The sequence below is a fragment of the Leptodactylus fuscus genome, chromosome 1, assembly GCF_031893055.1.
Source record: "Leptodactylus fuscus isolate aLepFus1 chromosome 1, aLepFus1.hap2, whole genome shotgun sequence".
Taxonomy (NCBI): Eukaryota; Metazoa; Chordata; class Amphibia; order Anura; family Leptodactylidae; genus Leptodactylus; species Leptodactylus fuscus.
In genome coordinates, this window is record NC_134265.1 from 233899973 (window position 1) to 233918431 (window position 18459).

Consider the following 18459-nt stretch of genomic DNA (forward strand, 5'->3'; position numbering starts at 1 on the left):
AGGAGATCTATTCGTCACCTTGGATCTGAGGGACGCATACCTCCATATCCCCATTTATCCTCCGCACAGGAAGTATTTAAGGATTGCCATGTATCTAAACGGAAGATTACATCACTTCCAGTTTACGGCTCTCCCGTTCGGTATATCTTCGGCCCCCCACACCTTTACAAAGGTAGTGGCCCCGGTCATAGCCGCCCTGCGCCTCCAGGGGATATTTATTGTCCCGTATCTAGATGACTGGCTGATAAAAGCTCAGTCAAGGGAGGTCCTCGCCACACAGTTGAGTATCACAGTGGCATTCATAAGCGAGCTGGGCTGGCTGGTAAACTGGAAAAAGTCAGTAGTGGTTCCATCAACCCGGATTCAATTCCTAGGGTTCAACTTGGATTCTCTCAGTATGATGATCTCCCTGCCCTCTCCTCGGAAGGAGAAGATTGGTCGAGCGGTTCACTACCTATCCCGAACCAGGAAGGTTACAATCAGGACTGCTATGAAGGTCCTAGGACTCATGTCCGCAGCCATCGAGGCAGTTCCCTGGGCGCTATGGCATATGCGCCCCTTACAGCTCGAGATCCTGAGAGTATGGAACCACAGTCCTTCTGGACTTCAGAAGCCTATCCAGTTATCCATCAGTACCCGTCGATCACTGGGATGGTGGTCTCAACTCAAGAATGGGAGGTCCACAGTCCAGACCTCCTGGACCCTGTTGACCACAGATGCCTCCCTCACAGGCTGGGGAGCGCATCTGGGGGATACCCTGATACGAGGAACCTGGAACCAACAGGAGAGAACTCGCTCCTCCAATTGGCGAGAGCTTACCGCAGTTTATCTGGCACTTCGGAATCTGACTCCCCACCTTCAGGGGAAGGCGGTCAGAGTAAGGACAGACAATATAATGACCGTGCAATATATCAACAAACGGAGGCACCAGGTCGCCGTCCCTGATGCAGGTGACCAACCTAATATTCTCCTGGGCGGAGAAGAACTTGTCCGGTTGTCAGTGGTGCATATCAAAGGCCACCTCAACGTCCTGGCAGACCAACTAAGCAGGGGCCTAGTAACAGGGGTGAACCTGCTACTTTCGCCGCCCGAGGCGAAGTACAGAAAGCCGCCTCCCCCCCCCGCCGGGAGAGGGGGCGGGACGGGGTGTGGCTTAGTGGAGGGGCGTGGTGCCTCAAAGGGGGCGTGGCTTAGCGCTGTTCGCCGGCAGAGAGCAGGCCCAGAGACTGCCTGCGCTCTGCCTGAGCGTGATGGGAGGCTGCTGGAGCAGCGCTGCTCCAGTGGCCCCCCCAAACCACCGCTCGGTGCTAAGCCAGTCCAGGACAGCTTGTCCTGGACTGGCTTAGGTTAGCAAAAATGCCGCCCTCCCTGGGGCCCTGGCATAGTGCCGCCTGAAGCGCTCGCTTCAGGTCGCCTCATGGGAGGTGCGGCACTGCCTAGTAACAACAGCCGAATGGTCCCTGAGCCTGGAAATCTTCCAACAGCTCACCAGGAGGTGGGGTCTCCCCGAGGTGGATCTGATGGCCACTCAACACAACGCCAAGGTGGGACGATTCTGCTCCCTGTATCAGGACGGCAATCCCTTGGCAATCGATGCCCTGTCAATACCCTGGAGCTTCAAACTAGCATACGTTTTCCCTCCGATTCCAATGATTCCCAGGGTGTTGGCAAAACTCAGGCAGGACCAGACATTGGCCATTGTCATCATGCCGTTCTGGCCGAAAAGGGCATGGTTTACCCACCTCATGTTAATGAGTCGAGGGACCTACTGGAGGCTTCCGCGTGTCCAAAACCTGGTAACTCTAAACAGTCAGCTCTGCCAGGATCTGGACAGGTTCAACCTCACTGCCTGGAGGTTGACTGCACCGTACGTGGAGACAGAGGATTGTCCCAGGCCGTCTTAAGGACATTGGCCCACTCTAGAGTGGATTCAACCAATCGCAGTTACCGAAGGATTGCTCAGGTATTTAAGGACTGGGGGGCCAGGAGACAGTGTGATACATCATCTATTGAATCAGTCCTGGAGTTCTTACAGGAAGGATTGGACAAAGGATTGTCCCCAGCCACCTTAAGAGTGCATGTCTCGGCACTATCCGCTCTATTGGGGACTAGGTTATCTCAGAATCCTCTCATAAGGCAATTCCAGAAAGGGGCCTCTAGGCTCCGACCCCCGGTACGGCCTACAGGGGCTATGTGCCCCGCCATTTGAGCCCTTAACAGAGGTAGAGTTCAAATACCTCTCGTGGAAGGTAACCTTTTTGCTGGCAATTTCATCTGCCAAGCGAGTAGGAGAGCTTCAGGCCTTGGCGGCCTCAGAGCCATACACAACCTTTTTTCTGGACAGAGTCCAGCTCAGATTTATCCAAGGTTTCCTTCCGAAGGTTCCCTCAATGGAAAATATAAACCAAACGATAACCTTACCTACCTTCTTTCCCTCTCCTTCCTCTGAGTGGGAGGAGAAAATGCACAATCTGGATCTTGTGCGAACACTGCGGATATACCTAGATTGGACAAGCCCATTCCGCAAATCAGAAAATCTACTCATTAATTTCTTTGGTCACAACAGGGGAAGGAAGGCGTCCAAAACTACTCTGTCGAGGTGGATCAAAGAAGCCATCTCAAGTGCCCTTCAAGCACAGGGGCTGCTGGTCCCAGAATTTTTTCACGCCCACGCTAATAGGGCGGTAGCTGCGTCTTGGGCGGAAAGACAGTCCCTCTCGGTAGACCAAATCTGTGCGGCTGCATCTTGGTCTTCACACTTGACATTCGCCAGGCACTATAGACTAGACTGGCACACCACCAAAGCGAAGTCCTTTGGGTATTCGATCCTGACCTCTGCCTGCCAGGATCGCCCTCCCTAGAAGGGGTATTACTCGCTAAATCCCCATCTTGTGCTGCTGTTTCGGCGTAGGGGGAATGGAAGATTATGTAGATAATCTGTTTTCCCTTAGCCCAAACAGCAGCACAAAGCTCCCTCCCTTCTGACTTGTTGAATTATATGCGGTTATATTCTGTATAGTACTTGGAGACTAACACAGGGAGGGGGAGGTCTCCTGGGCGTTTTATGGGAGGGCAAACTTGTTAGTTTATTAAACGTTCCACCTGTCCTAACAGTACACAAGGGCAGGAATACCCCATCTTGTGCTGCTGTTTGGGCTAAGGGAAAACAGATTATCTACATAATCTTCCATTCTGCTGTTACATCATGTCTTATACTGCAGTCACAGCCAGTTCTGCTACATCTGAGATCGGACCAGAATGGAGACTGCTGTGGACCGATCTTAGACTCCGTCTCCTCCAGCAGAAGCAGCGTTGATTGGCCGAATGCTGTACTCTGTATAGCATTCGGCCAATCAACACTGGTCAATGCATTCCTATGGGAAAAAGTCAGCTCCCGCATATCGCAAGCTGACAGGGATCCCGACGAGATAGAGCCCCAAAGAACTGTGTGAGTAACATTCCCACCTAAATAAAGGTAATCCCTAGCTAACCCTGCCTGTACATATATCCCTGTCTCACAGTCACATAGCTCACTGTCTCATATGAACCGGATATTAAATCCACTATTCGTATAAATTGGTGGTCACCTGATTTAGCCAGCCAATTACTTTTTCCGATTTTTTTTTCGATGCCTCCGTTGTCGTAGTTCCTGTCCCACCCCCACCCACCCCCTGCACAGTTATTGGTGCAAAAAAAAGCACCAGGGAAGGTGGGAGGCGATACGAATTTTTAGTGAGTTTGCCACCTGGTGTTCAACTGGAATCGAACATCTCGAACATCCTGATATCCGATCGAACATGTACTCGATCAAATGCTGTTCGCTCATCTCTATTCAAGACTGTACATCAATGAAAATCCTGCATGCTAGAAGAAATTGTGACTTGGATAATCCCTTTCTCAAAGGCATAGGGAGATGATGATGTCTAGCACTAGGCATGTTTTGGGGGTTACCTGATTGCCTGTTTTAAAGAATAAATTGAGAAAAAAATATAGGTATGTATATAACAGCCACTTGAAAGTTATTATAACAAATACCGTATATACTCGAGTATAAGCCAACATTTTCAGCTCAGTTTTTATCCTGAAAAGCCCCCCCTTGGCTAATACTCGAGTCAGGGTCCACGGAGCACAGACACTTGAAGGACCTGCATAAAGTAAACGAAGAGGGAGGTCCTTTAGAGCTACTGCTCTGTGTTTGGCCTGTCATTAGGTCTCGTGACTGTGATGTCATCAAAGGTCCTGTAGCCACTGGCATGTAACATCTGCAGATAAGTCAGTGGCCAGGATCCATTGTGTCTTATAAAATGCCTGTTGTATGGAGGAGAGGAAGCTACAGTAAAGTGAAAGTAAAACACAGGTACCTGCTGTGCCTATTACTATACCTATTACTGTCAGGCATTTGGGTTTATTAATTTAGTTTCAGTAACTCCATGTGCCTCACATTAATAGCGGTTAACCCCATCCTGTTCCTCACATTAACCCCTATGTGCCCATATAAGGGTTACTGATATGTGAGACACATGAGGGTACTAATAAAGGACCTTCGTTATGAAGATACCTAATTATTACCTCCATATGTCCCATATATCAGTATCTCTTATGTGAGGCACACAGGGGGTTAATTTGAGGGACATGATGGGGTTAACTGCTATTACTATGAGGCACATGGAGTTACTAATGCATACCTCCCAACTTTTGAAGAATGGAAAGAGGGACAAAATGTGCGGCGCACTACGCGCCGCGGCAAATTTAGCCCCGCCCACTTTTGTGTTGACTCCGCCCACTCGTTAATTTTTCATGTGCCCACACACAGTATAATCCTCCTACAGTCACCTGTAAATTATATGTCCCCCCCTCTATCTCTCCCCCAGTTTCATATACACCCTTCATCTGCCCCCAGTTTCATGTCCCTCTTCCATCTCTGCCCCCAGATTCATGTCTCCTCCATCTCTGCCCCCAGATTCATGTCCCCACATCTCTGCCCCCAGATTCATGTCCCACATCTCTGCCCTCAGATTCATGTCCCTCCATCTCTGCCCCCAGATTCATGTCCCCCATCTCTGCCCCCAGATTCATGTCCCCCATCTCTGCCCTCAGATTCATGTCCCCACATCTCTGCCCCCAGATTCATGTCCCACATCTCTGCCCTCAGATTCATGTCCCTCCATCTCTGCCCCCAGATTCATGTCCCCCATCTCTGCCCCCAGATTCATGTCCCCCATCTCTGCCCTCAGATTCATGTCCACTCCATCTCTGCCCCCAGATTCATGTCCCCCATCTCTGCCCTCAGATTCATGTCCTCTCCATCTCTGCCCCCAGATTCATGTCCCCACATCTCTGCCCCCAGATTCATGTCCCACATCTCTGCCCCCAGATTCATGTCCCTCCATCTCTGCCCCCAGATTCATGTCCCCCATCTCTTCCCTCAGATTCATGTCCTCTCCATCTCTGCCCCCAGATTCATGTCCCTCCATCTCTGCCCCCAAATTCATGTCCTCTCCATCTCTGCCCCCAGATTCATGTCCCCCATCTCTGCCCCCAGATTCATTTCCCCCATCTCTGCCCTCAGATTCATGTCCTCTCCATCTCTGCCCCCAGATTCATGTCCCCCATCTCTGCCCCAGGTTTCATGTCCACTCCATCTCTGCCCCCAGATTCATATCCCCTCCATCTCTGCCCCCAGATTCATGTCCTCTCCATCTCTGCCCCCAGATTCATGTCCCCCATCTCTGCCCCAGGTTTCATGTCCACTCCATCTCTGCCCCCAGATTCATATCCCCTCCATCTCTGCCCCCAGATTCATATCCCCTCCATCTCTGCCCCCAGATTCATGTCCTCTCCATCTCTGCCCCCAGTGTCATGCCGTCCTCTCCTTCATCTGCCCCCAGATTCACGTTCCACCTCCACATTAAACTTACCTTCTCCTCCGCTCCCTCGCCGCTCTCTGCCCGCCTCTCTCACTGACACATGCGGCTGAAGCTGCTCGCGTGCTCGCTTTGCCGCTGCGTCTCTCTCTCGCTGACACATGTGGCTGAAGTGAGAAGCTGACCTGTGTCAGCTCCTCGCTTCAGCCGCATGTGTACAAGCCAGGAGCCGGCGGCAGCAGCGAAGCGAGGAGCTGACACAGGTCAGCTCCTCGCTTCAGCCGCATGTGTCAGCGAGAGAGAGACGCAGCGGCGAAGCGAGCACGCGAGGAGCTTCAGCCGCATGTGTCAGGGAGAGAGGCGGGCAGCGGCGAAGCGGGGAGCTGACCTGTGTCAGCTCCTTGCTTCAGCCGCATATGTGTTCAACTCAGATCTGCGTCCTCTGGACGCAGATCTGAGTTGAAATCGGGACATACCTCCCTCCAACCGGGACCGCGGGACATGTCACCCAAATCGTGACTGTCCCGCGGAAATCGGGACGGTTGGGAGGTATGCTAATGCATATGACCAGACTTTTTATCTGCAATGGTGGATTCCCCCCACCCCCCACCCCTCAGCTTATACTCGAGTCGATAAGTTTTCCCGTTTTTTGTGGTAAAATTAGGGGCCTCGGCTTAAATTCGGGTCGGCTTATACTCGAGTATATATGGTAAGTTTTGTTTCATAGTTATAAGTACAAATATTTTTAAACATATAAAAATATGGTGAACTCTTTAGCGGGGAAAAAAAAATCAAAACAGCAAAATCACTGGTGTTTTGTTATTTTGCCTCTTAAAAATTTGAAATCAAAGCAATAGACATTACCCAAAATAGTATAACTAACAAAAAGCACATATGACCCCACAAAAAAAACCTTAATGCACCACTGCACATGAAAATATAAAAAAAAGTTACAGGTTACAGAAAGTTGTTTGTTTATTTTTTAGCAAAGTTTTGCAAAGTGGTTAGAATGTAAATATCAAAAGTTCTTACAAATCAAAGATACATTTTAATTAACATCTTGACTTGAGAAAAATGATAAACTGCAAAAAAATTCCGGCCATTGTTACCCCAACTTCATACCCAAACACGTGAAGATCAAGAATATTTCAAACAATAATGTGATATCAAAACCATAATAGAGAGTAAGAAATATCGCTGAACATGTAAATAAGTTTGGGGCACAGTCTGATCACTTGTGGAGGATTGAAGACCTGCAGGCATTGCCACAAAGGTTGCAGCTTCCTAAGCTACAGCAAGGTTCATGTAAATTTGTGTGAAAAGGCAATTTCCTGTCTGTCTGAGATTGGTACGGACCAGGGGTGGAGATTAAAATGTCCTATTATTTTGGGTTCAATTTTTGGTTCATATTATTGATCTGGGGCAACTTTTGCATTGAAGGTCAGGAGTTTCAAGCTAGGTGTCTACATACAGTAGATGGTTTAGAAACATGATGGCCAATGACCTATATAGTGCAATATACACCATGTAAATATCATTCTAAAGAGTAGTTGTCAATTGACTGACTAGTCTTGCTGTTTTACTATGCTGTCCCAGGTGTTGTCACTTTGTCACCATTCAGTAATAAAAGGTGTCTCCATAATGTGGGATCATTTAATTCTAGCCTTAACATTTCATATACTTTCTCGCTAGTCTGCCCACCTTCTCCTAGCACTACCCTGGTCACCTCTTCCACAAATTGATACATTTTCTATATATTTCAAGACATAACATTTGGAAACAATACATCTTGTAAATTTACTTTGCTGCAAATATCCATGTAAGAACATTTATTGACCTGCATTGAACTTTGTGTTTTCCGCACCAACAGGAATTACTGTCCTCTTGTCACTTACTGTCTTCATGTTACTTGTGGCAGAGATTATGCCTGCAACATCAGATTCAGTTCCTCTCATAGGTAAGTCATTTGTAATGTATGTTCTATGTCATATGGTTATGATGAGGTTATCATTCTGGAAACCTGTGATGTCATCACTGTTTTCCTCACAGTCCTTGTAGGGTTATGTAGATCTGCGATTGACTCTTCTGCATTAATTAAACTTCAGGGACTTTACTTGCTAATGTGTATATATTTGCAATTTCCTAGACAGCTGCTTAGAATATGAATATATCAATATATAATAATCCACAAATTAAGTGATCTGAATAAATTATTGCGGTCAGGAAATTTCGCAGCTGATATTGCTATTAAGGCAGGATGTACTTTTCTTAGTAGTGGAAGTTAAGCAAACATAAAATATTTTATCTGTTTGATCTGGCTGAAGATCTAATCATTGTAATGCAATAATAGAATTTTCATATTTACAGCACATTTTTGCTCATTTCTTTATAAATGGGAAAAAAGAAAACAACGTATCTCCTTCAGCTTGGCCAGATACACACAGTGCAATTGTTCCGCAGTTTTTGGCCAAATAGAACGATCTCCAAGAATTATCAAACAAGTCTTTACTTTATTCTATTTCTTTATGAATGATCCAATCCTGGCTTTGAAATAAAACATGAAAAATTGCACCAAATTTTCTTGGCCTCAAAAAGGATTATTATTTATGACATTCCTGAGAACACATAAGGCTCCTTCACACACGTTATTTCTGAAGTCTTTCAAATGCTTGTACAAGCACCAGGTCTATCTAGTATTCATTATAGCATTTTTACAAGCACCTTGATACCATTTTATATTTTGTAACATTTGTATATGATCTGTTTCCAGTGTCGAAAACATTGCAAAAGACTGAATAAAGGCCCTAAACAGACCCCGTAACTCCATCATTCCCCACCTCAGAGTATGTCACACTCTGCTCTCCTTTTATGTATACTGTGCTTCTTGCGGTATAGCCATTATACCGCAGTCTTAATTTTTTAGATTTCCTCTTTGCTTTTCTAACAATCCCATGATGTCTCACCACAGCATCATGGGCAACTAGAGCCAGTACTAACCCTGCCTGCTGGGAGTGCACCATGATTATTCTCCCATAGAGGACTAGAAATATACTGTAAACTGAATACTCTTTTTTATTGTCTCCACACAGACTTCTGCTTGTGCCCTTGTCACACATTAGATCATATATAATACATGTAATGAGGTCAGGGCAGGCAGAGTTTGTTTGTCACAATTAACAGGCCAAACATCAGGGCAGGTGGTAGAAAGTCAAAACCGAAATCAAGGCTAAAGATGGTGCAGACAAAATATGGGAGGTCAGATTATACAAGAACAAGAAAACACCTTCACAGGAAATAGAAAAGCTAGTAACCTTTATTGCTCAGGCACCTATTTGTAGAGGATTGACTGTGATTGTAGTATTTAATAGCTTCTCAAATAGCCAGTGCATGTACCTTACAGACAGGGATTGAAACACAGCACCCACAGCCTGGGATAGCAATGTGAGAGAGGACTCCAGTGACCAAGGTCGGATGGCACTATAAAGCAGTAGGAATGAGATGCAAAAGTATAAAGGTCCTGTTCATGTTTACAGCTTGTACAGGGCTAAAGACCGACTGAGATAGCACAGATAGCCCTAAAGAGGTACAAAAAATGATGGAATATACAAGCATATAAAGTACCTTCGACTATTATATACAGTGCCTTGAGAAAGTATTTGGGCCCCCTTGAACTTTTCAACATTTTGCCACATTTCAGGCTCGGAATAGCCTTAAGAAAGGCTATTCGTCTCCTACCTTTCCTTTTCTTCTCCACACCGCCGTTCGCCTGCAATCCTGGTTTTTCTCAGTATGCAAATGAGCTGTTTTGCAGCACTGGGGGCGGGCCCCAGCACTCAAACAGCACTGGGGGTGTCCCCAATGCGCAGTCAGCTTGCCCTTACACCCAAGGCCTAGAAGTAAGAAGAGGCCACTGAAAGAAGACGCGGTGAAGACCTTGTCGCAGAAGAAGATGGAGGCGGCGCTGTAGAGCTCTCTGGCAGCAGTGGGGACGCCCCCAGTACTGTTTGAGCGCTGGAGCCCACCCTCAGTGCTGTGAGAGAGCTCATTTGCATACCGAAAAAAACGGGATTGCAGGCGAATGGCGGCACGGAGAAGAAAAGGAAAGATAGGAGACAAATAGCCTTTCTTCTACATGTTAGGGAGAAAAAATTGTGTTTAAAAAATAGGATCCCTTTAAGAATCTTCCCTGTCCCTGCTGAAGAAAAGCAGGCTCAAACCATGATGCTTCCACCACCATGTCAGACAGTGGGGATGGTGTGCTCAGGGTGATGAGCTATGTTGCTTTTACGCCAAACATATCGTTTTGCAATGTGGCCAAATAGTTTGATTTTGGTTTCATCTGACCACAGCACCTTCTTCCACATGTTTAGTGTCTCCCAGGTGGCTTGTGGCAAACTATAAACAAGACTTTTTATGGATATCTTTGAGAAATGGCTTTCTTCTTGCCACTCTTCCATGAAGGCCAGATTTGTGCAGTGTAACGACTGATTGTTCTCCTATGGACAGACTCTCCCACCTCAGCTGTAGATTTCTGCAGTTCATCCAGAGTGATCATGGGCCTCTCGGCTGCATCTCTGATCAGTCTTCTCCTTGTTTGAGATGAAAGTTTAGAGGGATGGCCAGGTCTTGGTAGATTTGCAGTGGTCTGATACTCCTTCCATTTCAATACAATTGCTTGCACAGTGCTCCTTGAGATGTTTAAAGCTTGGGAAATCTTTTTGTATCCAAATCCAGCTTTAGACTTCTCCACAACAGTATCTTGGACCTGACTGGTGTGTTCCTTCGTCTTCATGATGCTCTTTGCGCTTTAAACAGAACCCTGAGACTATCACAGAGCAGGTGCATTTATACGGAGACTTGGTTACACACAGGGGGATTCTATTTCTCATCATCAGTCATTTAGGACAACATTGGATCATTCAGAGATCCTCACTGAACTGAAAGGAGTGAGTGCTGCACTAAAAGTAAATGGGCTGAATAATATTGCATGCCCCACTTTTCAGTTTTTTCTTTGTTAACCACTTCCAGACCGCCCATAGACTTTATATGTCTGGGAAGTGGTTGCCTTGTTCTGACAGGATGTACCGGTAGCTGCACGGAGATCGTGCAGCTACTGAAGCTGTGAGCCGGCTGTAACTTCAGCCGGAGCTCCCAGAGAGAAGACAGGGAAGGTTTATTCCCTTCCCTGCCATCTCGATCGCTGTGTATACAGCGCTCAATGAGCGCTGTATACACGGCTATGGGCGCTGCCATGATGCGGCCGCCCTCTGACCCGGTGGTCACGTGATCCGCCGGGAGCAGTGTCTTGCAAGACCTGCTGGGTCCTACAGGACCCAGATCAGCTCTGTATACTGTGCATACAGCATGCAGGAGGCTGTATTCCTCCTGTAACTGAGGCTAAATATACCAGCCTCAGTTGCAGGAGAAATCAGCCTCCAATACAAAAAAAAGTGATCAGATGTCCCCAAAGGTCTCTTATCACCTTATGGGGGCACAATCTGAAAAAAATAATATATATATATATATATATATATATATATATATATATATATATATATATATATTAAAAAAGTTTTAAAAAAATGTAAATAAAATAATAATAATAAAAAAATAATAATAGTAATACGCTAATAAAACGCCGTTATATAAGGTTATAGCCCCACCCCCGACGACACCATACAAAATAAAAATTACCGTAACGGAGAGGAAAAACTATTTTATAAAGTTTTTCAGTGACACTTTGTGTTATTAAATAAAAAATAATAATAAATTGAAAACCAGACACAATTTCCCTCCTATCATGTTTATATTTTCCAGGATATAAACAAAATTAAAACACATTTGAAAATAAAAACAACATAAAAAATAAAGCCCTATGTGTCCCCGAAAAAAGACGCAAAAATTAGTTGACTGAGACATACGGGAAAAATATTACAGCCCTCAAAACCGCACATACAAAAAAAACCCGAAAATGTGTCTGGTCCTGGACTACAAATTGGCCCGGTACTGAAGTGGTTAAAAAAGTTTAAAATATCCAATAAGTTTTGTTCCACTTCACAATTGTGTCCCATGTGTTGATTCTTCCCGAATACTTTCGCAAGGCAATGTATAATAGACAATAAGATATCATTAAAGCTGTGACCAATACCATCTTGCAAAAAAAAGCAACTGTAACACCCCACCTCACCCCAGCCAGAAGCATCACATAGAACTACATAGTCTGAAAAATAGAAATGCTATTAATAACAGGACACATGAACACAAGGTCAAAGCAAAATTGAATGGTATAGTCCTGAAACTCAAAACCATGAATTTCATTATTCGCACTACACTTTATATTGTTTGTTGGAAGAAATATCTCATTGTCTAAAAGAGTTAAGTGTTGTTAATAACCTTTGCATTTTGCACCTTACATCCCTTTTATCGCTAAATAATTAGAGCATATGAAATAGTATATTTGATATACAGCGTGTTGGAAGTTGGCATTTAGGTCAGAACATACTTTGTTCATCTGTTCATTAGATTTTTTTTCTTTCCCATGTGAAATAAGAGGATAAAGCTTTTCATGCCCTAGAATCTAAAAGCCCTGGGGTCTGGCTGGAGCTATCTGTAAATGACTGTCTAAAGCAATCCTAGCTGAATCTCCTAATTGTAGAAGGGAAATCTACAGACTGGGAATATAGAGATAGTGGAGAGTTGTGACTAGGGTTGGGAATACCACAATGGAGATCGGTAACATACAAGCCAATTCATTTCTCCCACTGTGACTGCTTCATGTAAATGTACAGGGACCCTTTTATGACACCAGACATAAAGGTATACCAGAGTGTTGCTCTATATAATGTATTCCCAATAACAGTGCTGGAACCCGCTAGATGTCTGTGCACTGTGTGGCGGGATAATGTAAGAGCACTCTGATGCAATGAATCCCCGGTTCACCAGGCTTCGCTGAGCAGCAATGATGTAAATCTCTAAAGCACTGGAAACAAGAACAGCAGAGAGAGGTCTAAATAGGCTGCACTGTGTTATTATTCACTAGGGCTCTACAAGTCAGCAGGATTTACGCTGCATCAATACAGTAGTGTTATAAATGCTATAATGTGGATAGAGGACTCATCTGCTTTCAACAATGCTCAAAACAGGAGCCTTAAAAAAAAAAAAAAAAAAATCCATCAACTGTTATAGATGTGAGCAGTGTCAGACTGCAAATCAATAGGTTGCTGGACCACTGGGTCGCTCTCCATGTGGGACTGTATTGTGGGGGTGGTGGTCACTGCTCAGTGCCGAACCCAGTAGTGTAAGGACACACATTAAAGGGGCTCTATCGCTGGGAAAAGTCATTTTTATCTAATCACATCCTTGCATAGGCTTTAGAAATGCTACTTCACACTTACCTTTAGTATTTAGATTGCCTCAATGGTTTCTGAATAAGTCCGTTTTTATTCATATGCTAATGAGCTTCCAGCCAGCACAGGAAGTTCCCAACAGCACTCATCTCTTCTACTATGTGTGTGAGGCAAACAGGAAACTGAGTCATCAGCAGCAGCAGCCTCCCATAGGAAACAACAGGAGAGAAGTGCACGATGTATCGTGCAACAGTCTAAGTAGCATATGAATAAAAACTGACTTATTCAGAAACCACTGAGGCAATCTACATACTAAAGGTAAGTGTGGAGTAGACTTTCTAAAGCCTATGCAAGGATGGGATTAGTTAAAAATGACTTTTCCCAGTGATAGAGCCCCTTTAAAGAGTTCACCATGAAGTGGCTATTGGGCTTATACACCTTGATCAATATGTATACTAAGAACCTCACGTTCAGTATTGTAGAATTTGCTGAGAAGCACAAGATTAATGTATAACATAGGGATGCGCAGTCCATGTCTTTTTTTCTTTTTGGATATTTTAAATCAATATGTTGGTTCACTCGGAGAATGTCCATAGGAGCACCACTCTTGAAGCTCCAACCCCTCCCCTCTCATGCCTACATTGGACTATACCCTATCGTCAGGCATCCCCATCAGCAGAATTAACTCCCACTGCATAGAGGGCAGTGCAGGCAAGAGAGGGGAGTGCTCAGAGCCCCAAGAGTGAAATACATGTCCCAAATGCATCATCAGCTTGATTTGTCTATGACATGAAGATTATTTTTCTCAACATATACTACGAGGATGAAAATAACAAAGGTATTAGTGTAATATGCTCTAAAATCCATTGCAGGCAGTTTAGTATGCCTGGGGAGATGGTGGACTCCCATTAAGAAGGCTTTGAAGCTATGCTTTTAACATAAAGGGGTTGTATGATTTTATGAAAATTTAGAGGACAACAGATAGGTGATCAAGCCTTTTACAAATCCCTCCTTTCCAGTGCTGCCAGTAAGTGACGGATCAGAAGTGGTGATGCCATCGTCATTGTACAATAATTGACCTTAGCGATCATTCCCTGTTCAAGCATACGTAACTACCAAGGCTAGTGATTGGCTGGGTGGCCATGTGAAAGATGGTTGTGAAGTCATCACTAGTGATCTGATGGGGCAGCACTGGAATGGAGGGACCTCCAGAAGGTGAGTTGAATTTTTCCTTTCTTTTATACTTTTATCTACTGCAAATTTTAAAAATGTCAGAAACCTTAAAGATGGGGGTTCCCAACAAAGTAAACAATGGCGGAATGTAAGCCATCACTTCCTTGTCCATAAAGGTCTCCCCTTATCGTCAGAACGCATAGGCTGATACTGTTCATGTTGGAACTCATTCACATTCTACAACTCTTCTTGTAGAACCCCTATGGCAGTGACCTGCTATAGTTCATATATTTAACTGTTGGTCCACATCTATCTGTCAGATAGTCAACTGGTCCTTCCCATCAGTATCTTAGACCTAGTGTTATGGCATATCCAATTATGTCACCTGCACACCAGTTGTATACATCTGTTTGCATGCTCTCCTTCCAGAAAGGGCTTTTCCAGGTATGATCTTTGATGCATCTCTTGCCCATCACTTCTCGGCACCTATCAGTTTGTAAGCCATACTTCGCATCCATATCAAACAACCACTTGTTATACTCATCTCAGTCTTACTTCAAAGAACCAAGTTCCTACCATGATAATCAATTCTCAGTGGCACCAAATACACAGCCATCTCATCTTTGTGCCATTTTCTGCAGACGCTGCTCCAGTCTGCTTTAACCCTTTGCTGCAAATTATGCCAAAATTTACAGGACTATGCCAAAAATACCTGTAGGGTCCTTTAGTCACCCTAAACACACACACCCAACAAAGTAGTTTTGGCTTGGGTAATAAACCATAATGTTAATAATATATATCCTCATGAATGGCACACAGTACACAGTCCCAATACATTGTACTAGACAAGCCCATGCCAAAACAAAGTAGGTTAGAGATAGACACATACCTAATATAACCTATTACACCATTATAATTGTCATTTACATAGGTCAGTATCTGGCTGCTTCTAGAACTCATAATGTAAGGTTGATTCCACCACCCTACTGCTGTGATCTGATAAGAATTTGTTATAAATGTTATCTTTTATGTAATTGTGCATATCAGGCCCCCATTATCATATGTTCATTAATTAGGAGATCATTAGCGCAGCTTTTCTGTGATTAATGAGCATAATTTCTTCATTTCATTATTTTTTGGCATTTGATTATTATTGTTAGACATCTTACTGTATGTATGCTCCAGGCATAGTCTTGGTAAGTGGAACAATCCAGAATATTTCTAGTTTATGATAGTATTGCTGTAATTTTCTCTACATTTTGAGATGGTTAAGAGGTTTTGGACAAGTCTAGGCCCTCATCGCCTAAAACATGTTGTGCTGCTTACATTAATAAAAGTTTTAGCAAAAACATCTGGTTATTCTTTCCTTGACCAGAGAGCGCAGTCGACTATTGTCTTGTTTTGGGTCCATCTTCCCTATTCCCCACCTATGTATGCCTGGTTCTCCAGTGACATAAGTGGAACTCGCTGCCACTATTGCGTTTGATTAACACTCTCGCTGTCTTTATTGTTGTGACGTTATAACAACAACTAAAGGTGAGAGGCCAACTGGTCTGATTTACTTCCAATATTTGTCAACTTTTATCTCCATACGGACCTACACTATTGTGTCGCTCGGTGTCTTGTCCATTTGTGGTTTTCCAAACAGATCTTCATTGCCACAGAATTGCTGTGAATCTCAATGTAGAGTTGCAAAAAATATAATGGCAAGGCACACACATGTATTGTATTACTATCTTATATCATGAATCTATTATTTAGATGGGCATCATGTTTTAGTAGATAAAGGCTTATTGTATAATATATTTTACTCTCTGTATCATGTCATTGTGACTTCCATGTTTCCTATTTGATGACATTAATAGGAACCTTCATTAAATAATTCAAGGGTTTAATTCCTTGTCATGTCATTATAACATATAAAGATTGTCCATATAATAATTGTTTTTAATAAAATGGACGGCTGTGGAGTTGGTAGGTAAAACCACCTACTCTGATTCCAACTCCAACTATTTTTCCACAATCAAACTCCTGCTCAAATGCCTTCATTACTGGCTAACATCCACCATTGGACAAAAGGAATACAACTCCTAAGGCTAATTCTCTGCTGGAGACTCTGTAGCAGGTTTTACCTGAAAATCGGTGAAGAAAAAAGTCCTGCATGGAAGACAATTTCCTCCGCCAGCTTAATTTCTTATAATCACAGACCTCCAACGGTGTATAGCCAATGGGGTCCAACAGACTTCATGTGTTTTAACAGTCTGCCTCTCCATTGCTCTGGTCTTCTGATGGACCAGAACAACATTGAGGTGACGCTAGTGTGAACCTAGTGTTGTTCATTAACTCCTTCCCGTCGCCGGCGTTACGAGCAATCCCATTGAAGTGAATGGGAAGTGTTCAGGAGCCGTCCGCAGCACTCGCGTGTACAGCTGTGAATGAGTATTTTTACAAGCCCGGCGTAACTCCATGTGCATGCAGCCTCACTTTGTTATTTTTCTGTTCACAGAGCCATATGAGGGCTTAATGTTTGTGGGACAAATTGTAATTTGCAATGGTACCAATTGATATCAATTATCCATCCAGATATTTCAATGTACTGAGAAGCTGAAAACATTCTCAATGGGGTGAAATTGGAGAATAACTGCGTTTGTGTGACTTTCTTATGGACATTGGTTTTTTGGTGTTCACTGTGCAGTCAAAATGATATGTATCATGTATTCTATGGGTCAATACAATTCCACGAAAACCACATTTATATATCACATTTATATACATTTATATAGAGGGGTTTTTTTACATTTTAACCAATAAAAAAAAAAAATCCAATACTTTACAAAAAAAAAATGAATTTTCTTGGAGTTGCCATATTCTGACACCTTTTTTTTATAGTTCTGTGTATGGGGATGCATAAGGCATCTTTTTTGCAAGAGCCAGATATACTTTAGCGTAAGGGGCAACAAAGTGGCTCAGTGGTTAGCACTGCAGCCTTTCAGCGCTGCAGTCCTGGGTTTGAATCTCACCAGGAACAACATCTGCAAGGAGTTTGTATGTTCTCCCTGTATTTGTGTGGATTTCCTCCCATTCTACAAAGACATACTGATAGGGAGAAAAAAATGTATATTGTAATCCCTATATGGGGCTCACAATTTACAAATAAAAAATATATACTGTAGAGTAATACCAATTTCAGGGAATGTCTGATGTTTTTCACACTTTTTATTTAAATTTTTCTGGGACTGCAATTTGAGGCTTTTGATTTATTTTCCCAATAAATTCATTATATTGGAAAAATACTTTGATATGTTTGTACACTGGGTGTTTTTGGACATAGGGGTGTATTGATTTTTTTATATTTTAAAATTTATTAAAAAATTTTAAATCTATTTTATAAGGCCCCCTAGGGGACTAGACAAGCCTCAATAGTTATAATACAACGACATGCCTGGAAGCATTCATTAGGCTCTCGACTGTCAAGGGAACAGGATGGCTCTCGTGATCTCGCCGTGCAGGAGCCATCCTGCAATGATAAAGGTATTGGGCATTTTTTCACATGGGGGGTCCTGACAAGAAATGCCCACAATCAAAGTGAACTCTGATCACAGGCATTAGTACTGGGTCTTTTACCATCTTTAAAGACCTAATATCTGCCATACTACGGGTGGATGTTGCAAAGGGGTTAAAAAGGCAGTGATTGAATTCCTCTGAAAATAAATATGTAACAAGCTAGGTATCTAATTGTACAATATTAATAATTGAATAATCGAATTACAAATAATCATCTTATTTCTGCCAAAATCTGATCTCCACTGAGCTGTTTCAAAGGGCCCTGGCGGGTGACCCGTTCACTGTTTATATTGCATGCTGCCCTGTTTTATAGTGATTGTGTGATGTAATTACAGCTTTGTCCTATAGAAATGTATAGGATGAGGCTGTAGTTACATTGCATGACCACTATGAATCAAACAATACAATGTAAATAGAGAAGAGAGCGATTGAACAAATACCATGGTCCCCTTGAAATGACTGATCAGCGGGGGGTCCCGGGTGTCAGAATACCAGTGATTTTTTTTTTTATT

General features: G+C 43.5%; 1 protein-coding gene across 3 annotated transcripts in view; it reads left to right on the forward strand.

The window, feature by feature from the left end:
* LOC142216493 (neuronal acetylcholine receptor subunit alpha-7-like) overlaps positions 1-18459 on the forward strand; it is a 170533-nt gene that overhangs the window by 90776 nt on the left and 61298 nt on the right. For all 3 annotated transcript variants that reach the window (XM_075284368.1, XM_075284375.1, XM_075284381.1), the window contains one exon: positions 7735-7821. In XM_075284368.1, the coding sequence (XP_075140469.1) occupies positions 7735-7821 (87 nt within the window). The remainder of the gene's footprint in view (positions 1-7734; positions 7822-18459) is intronic.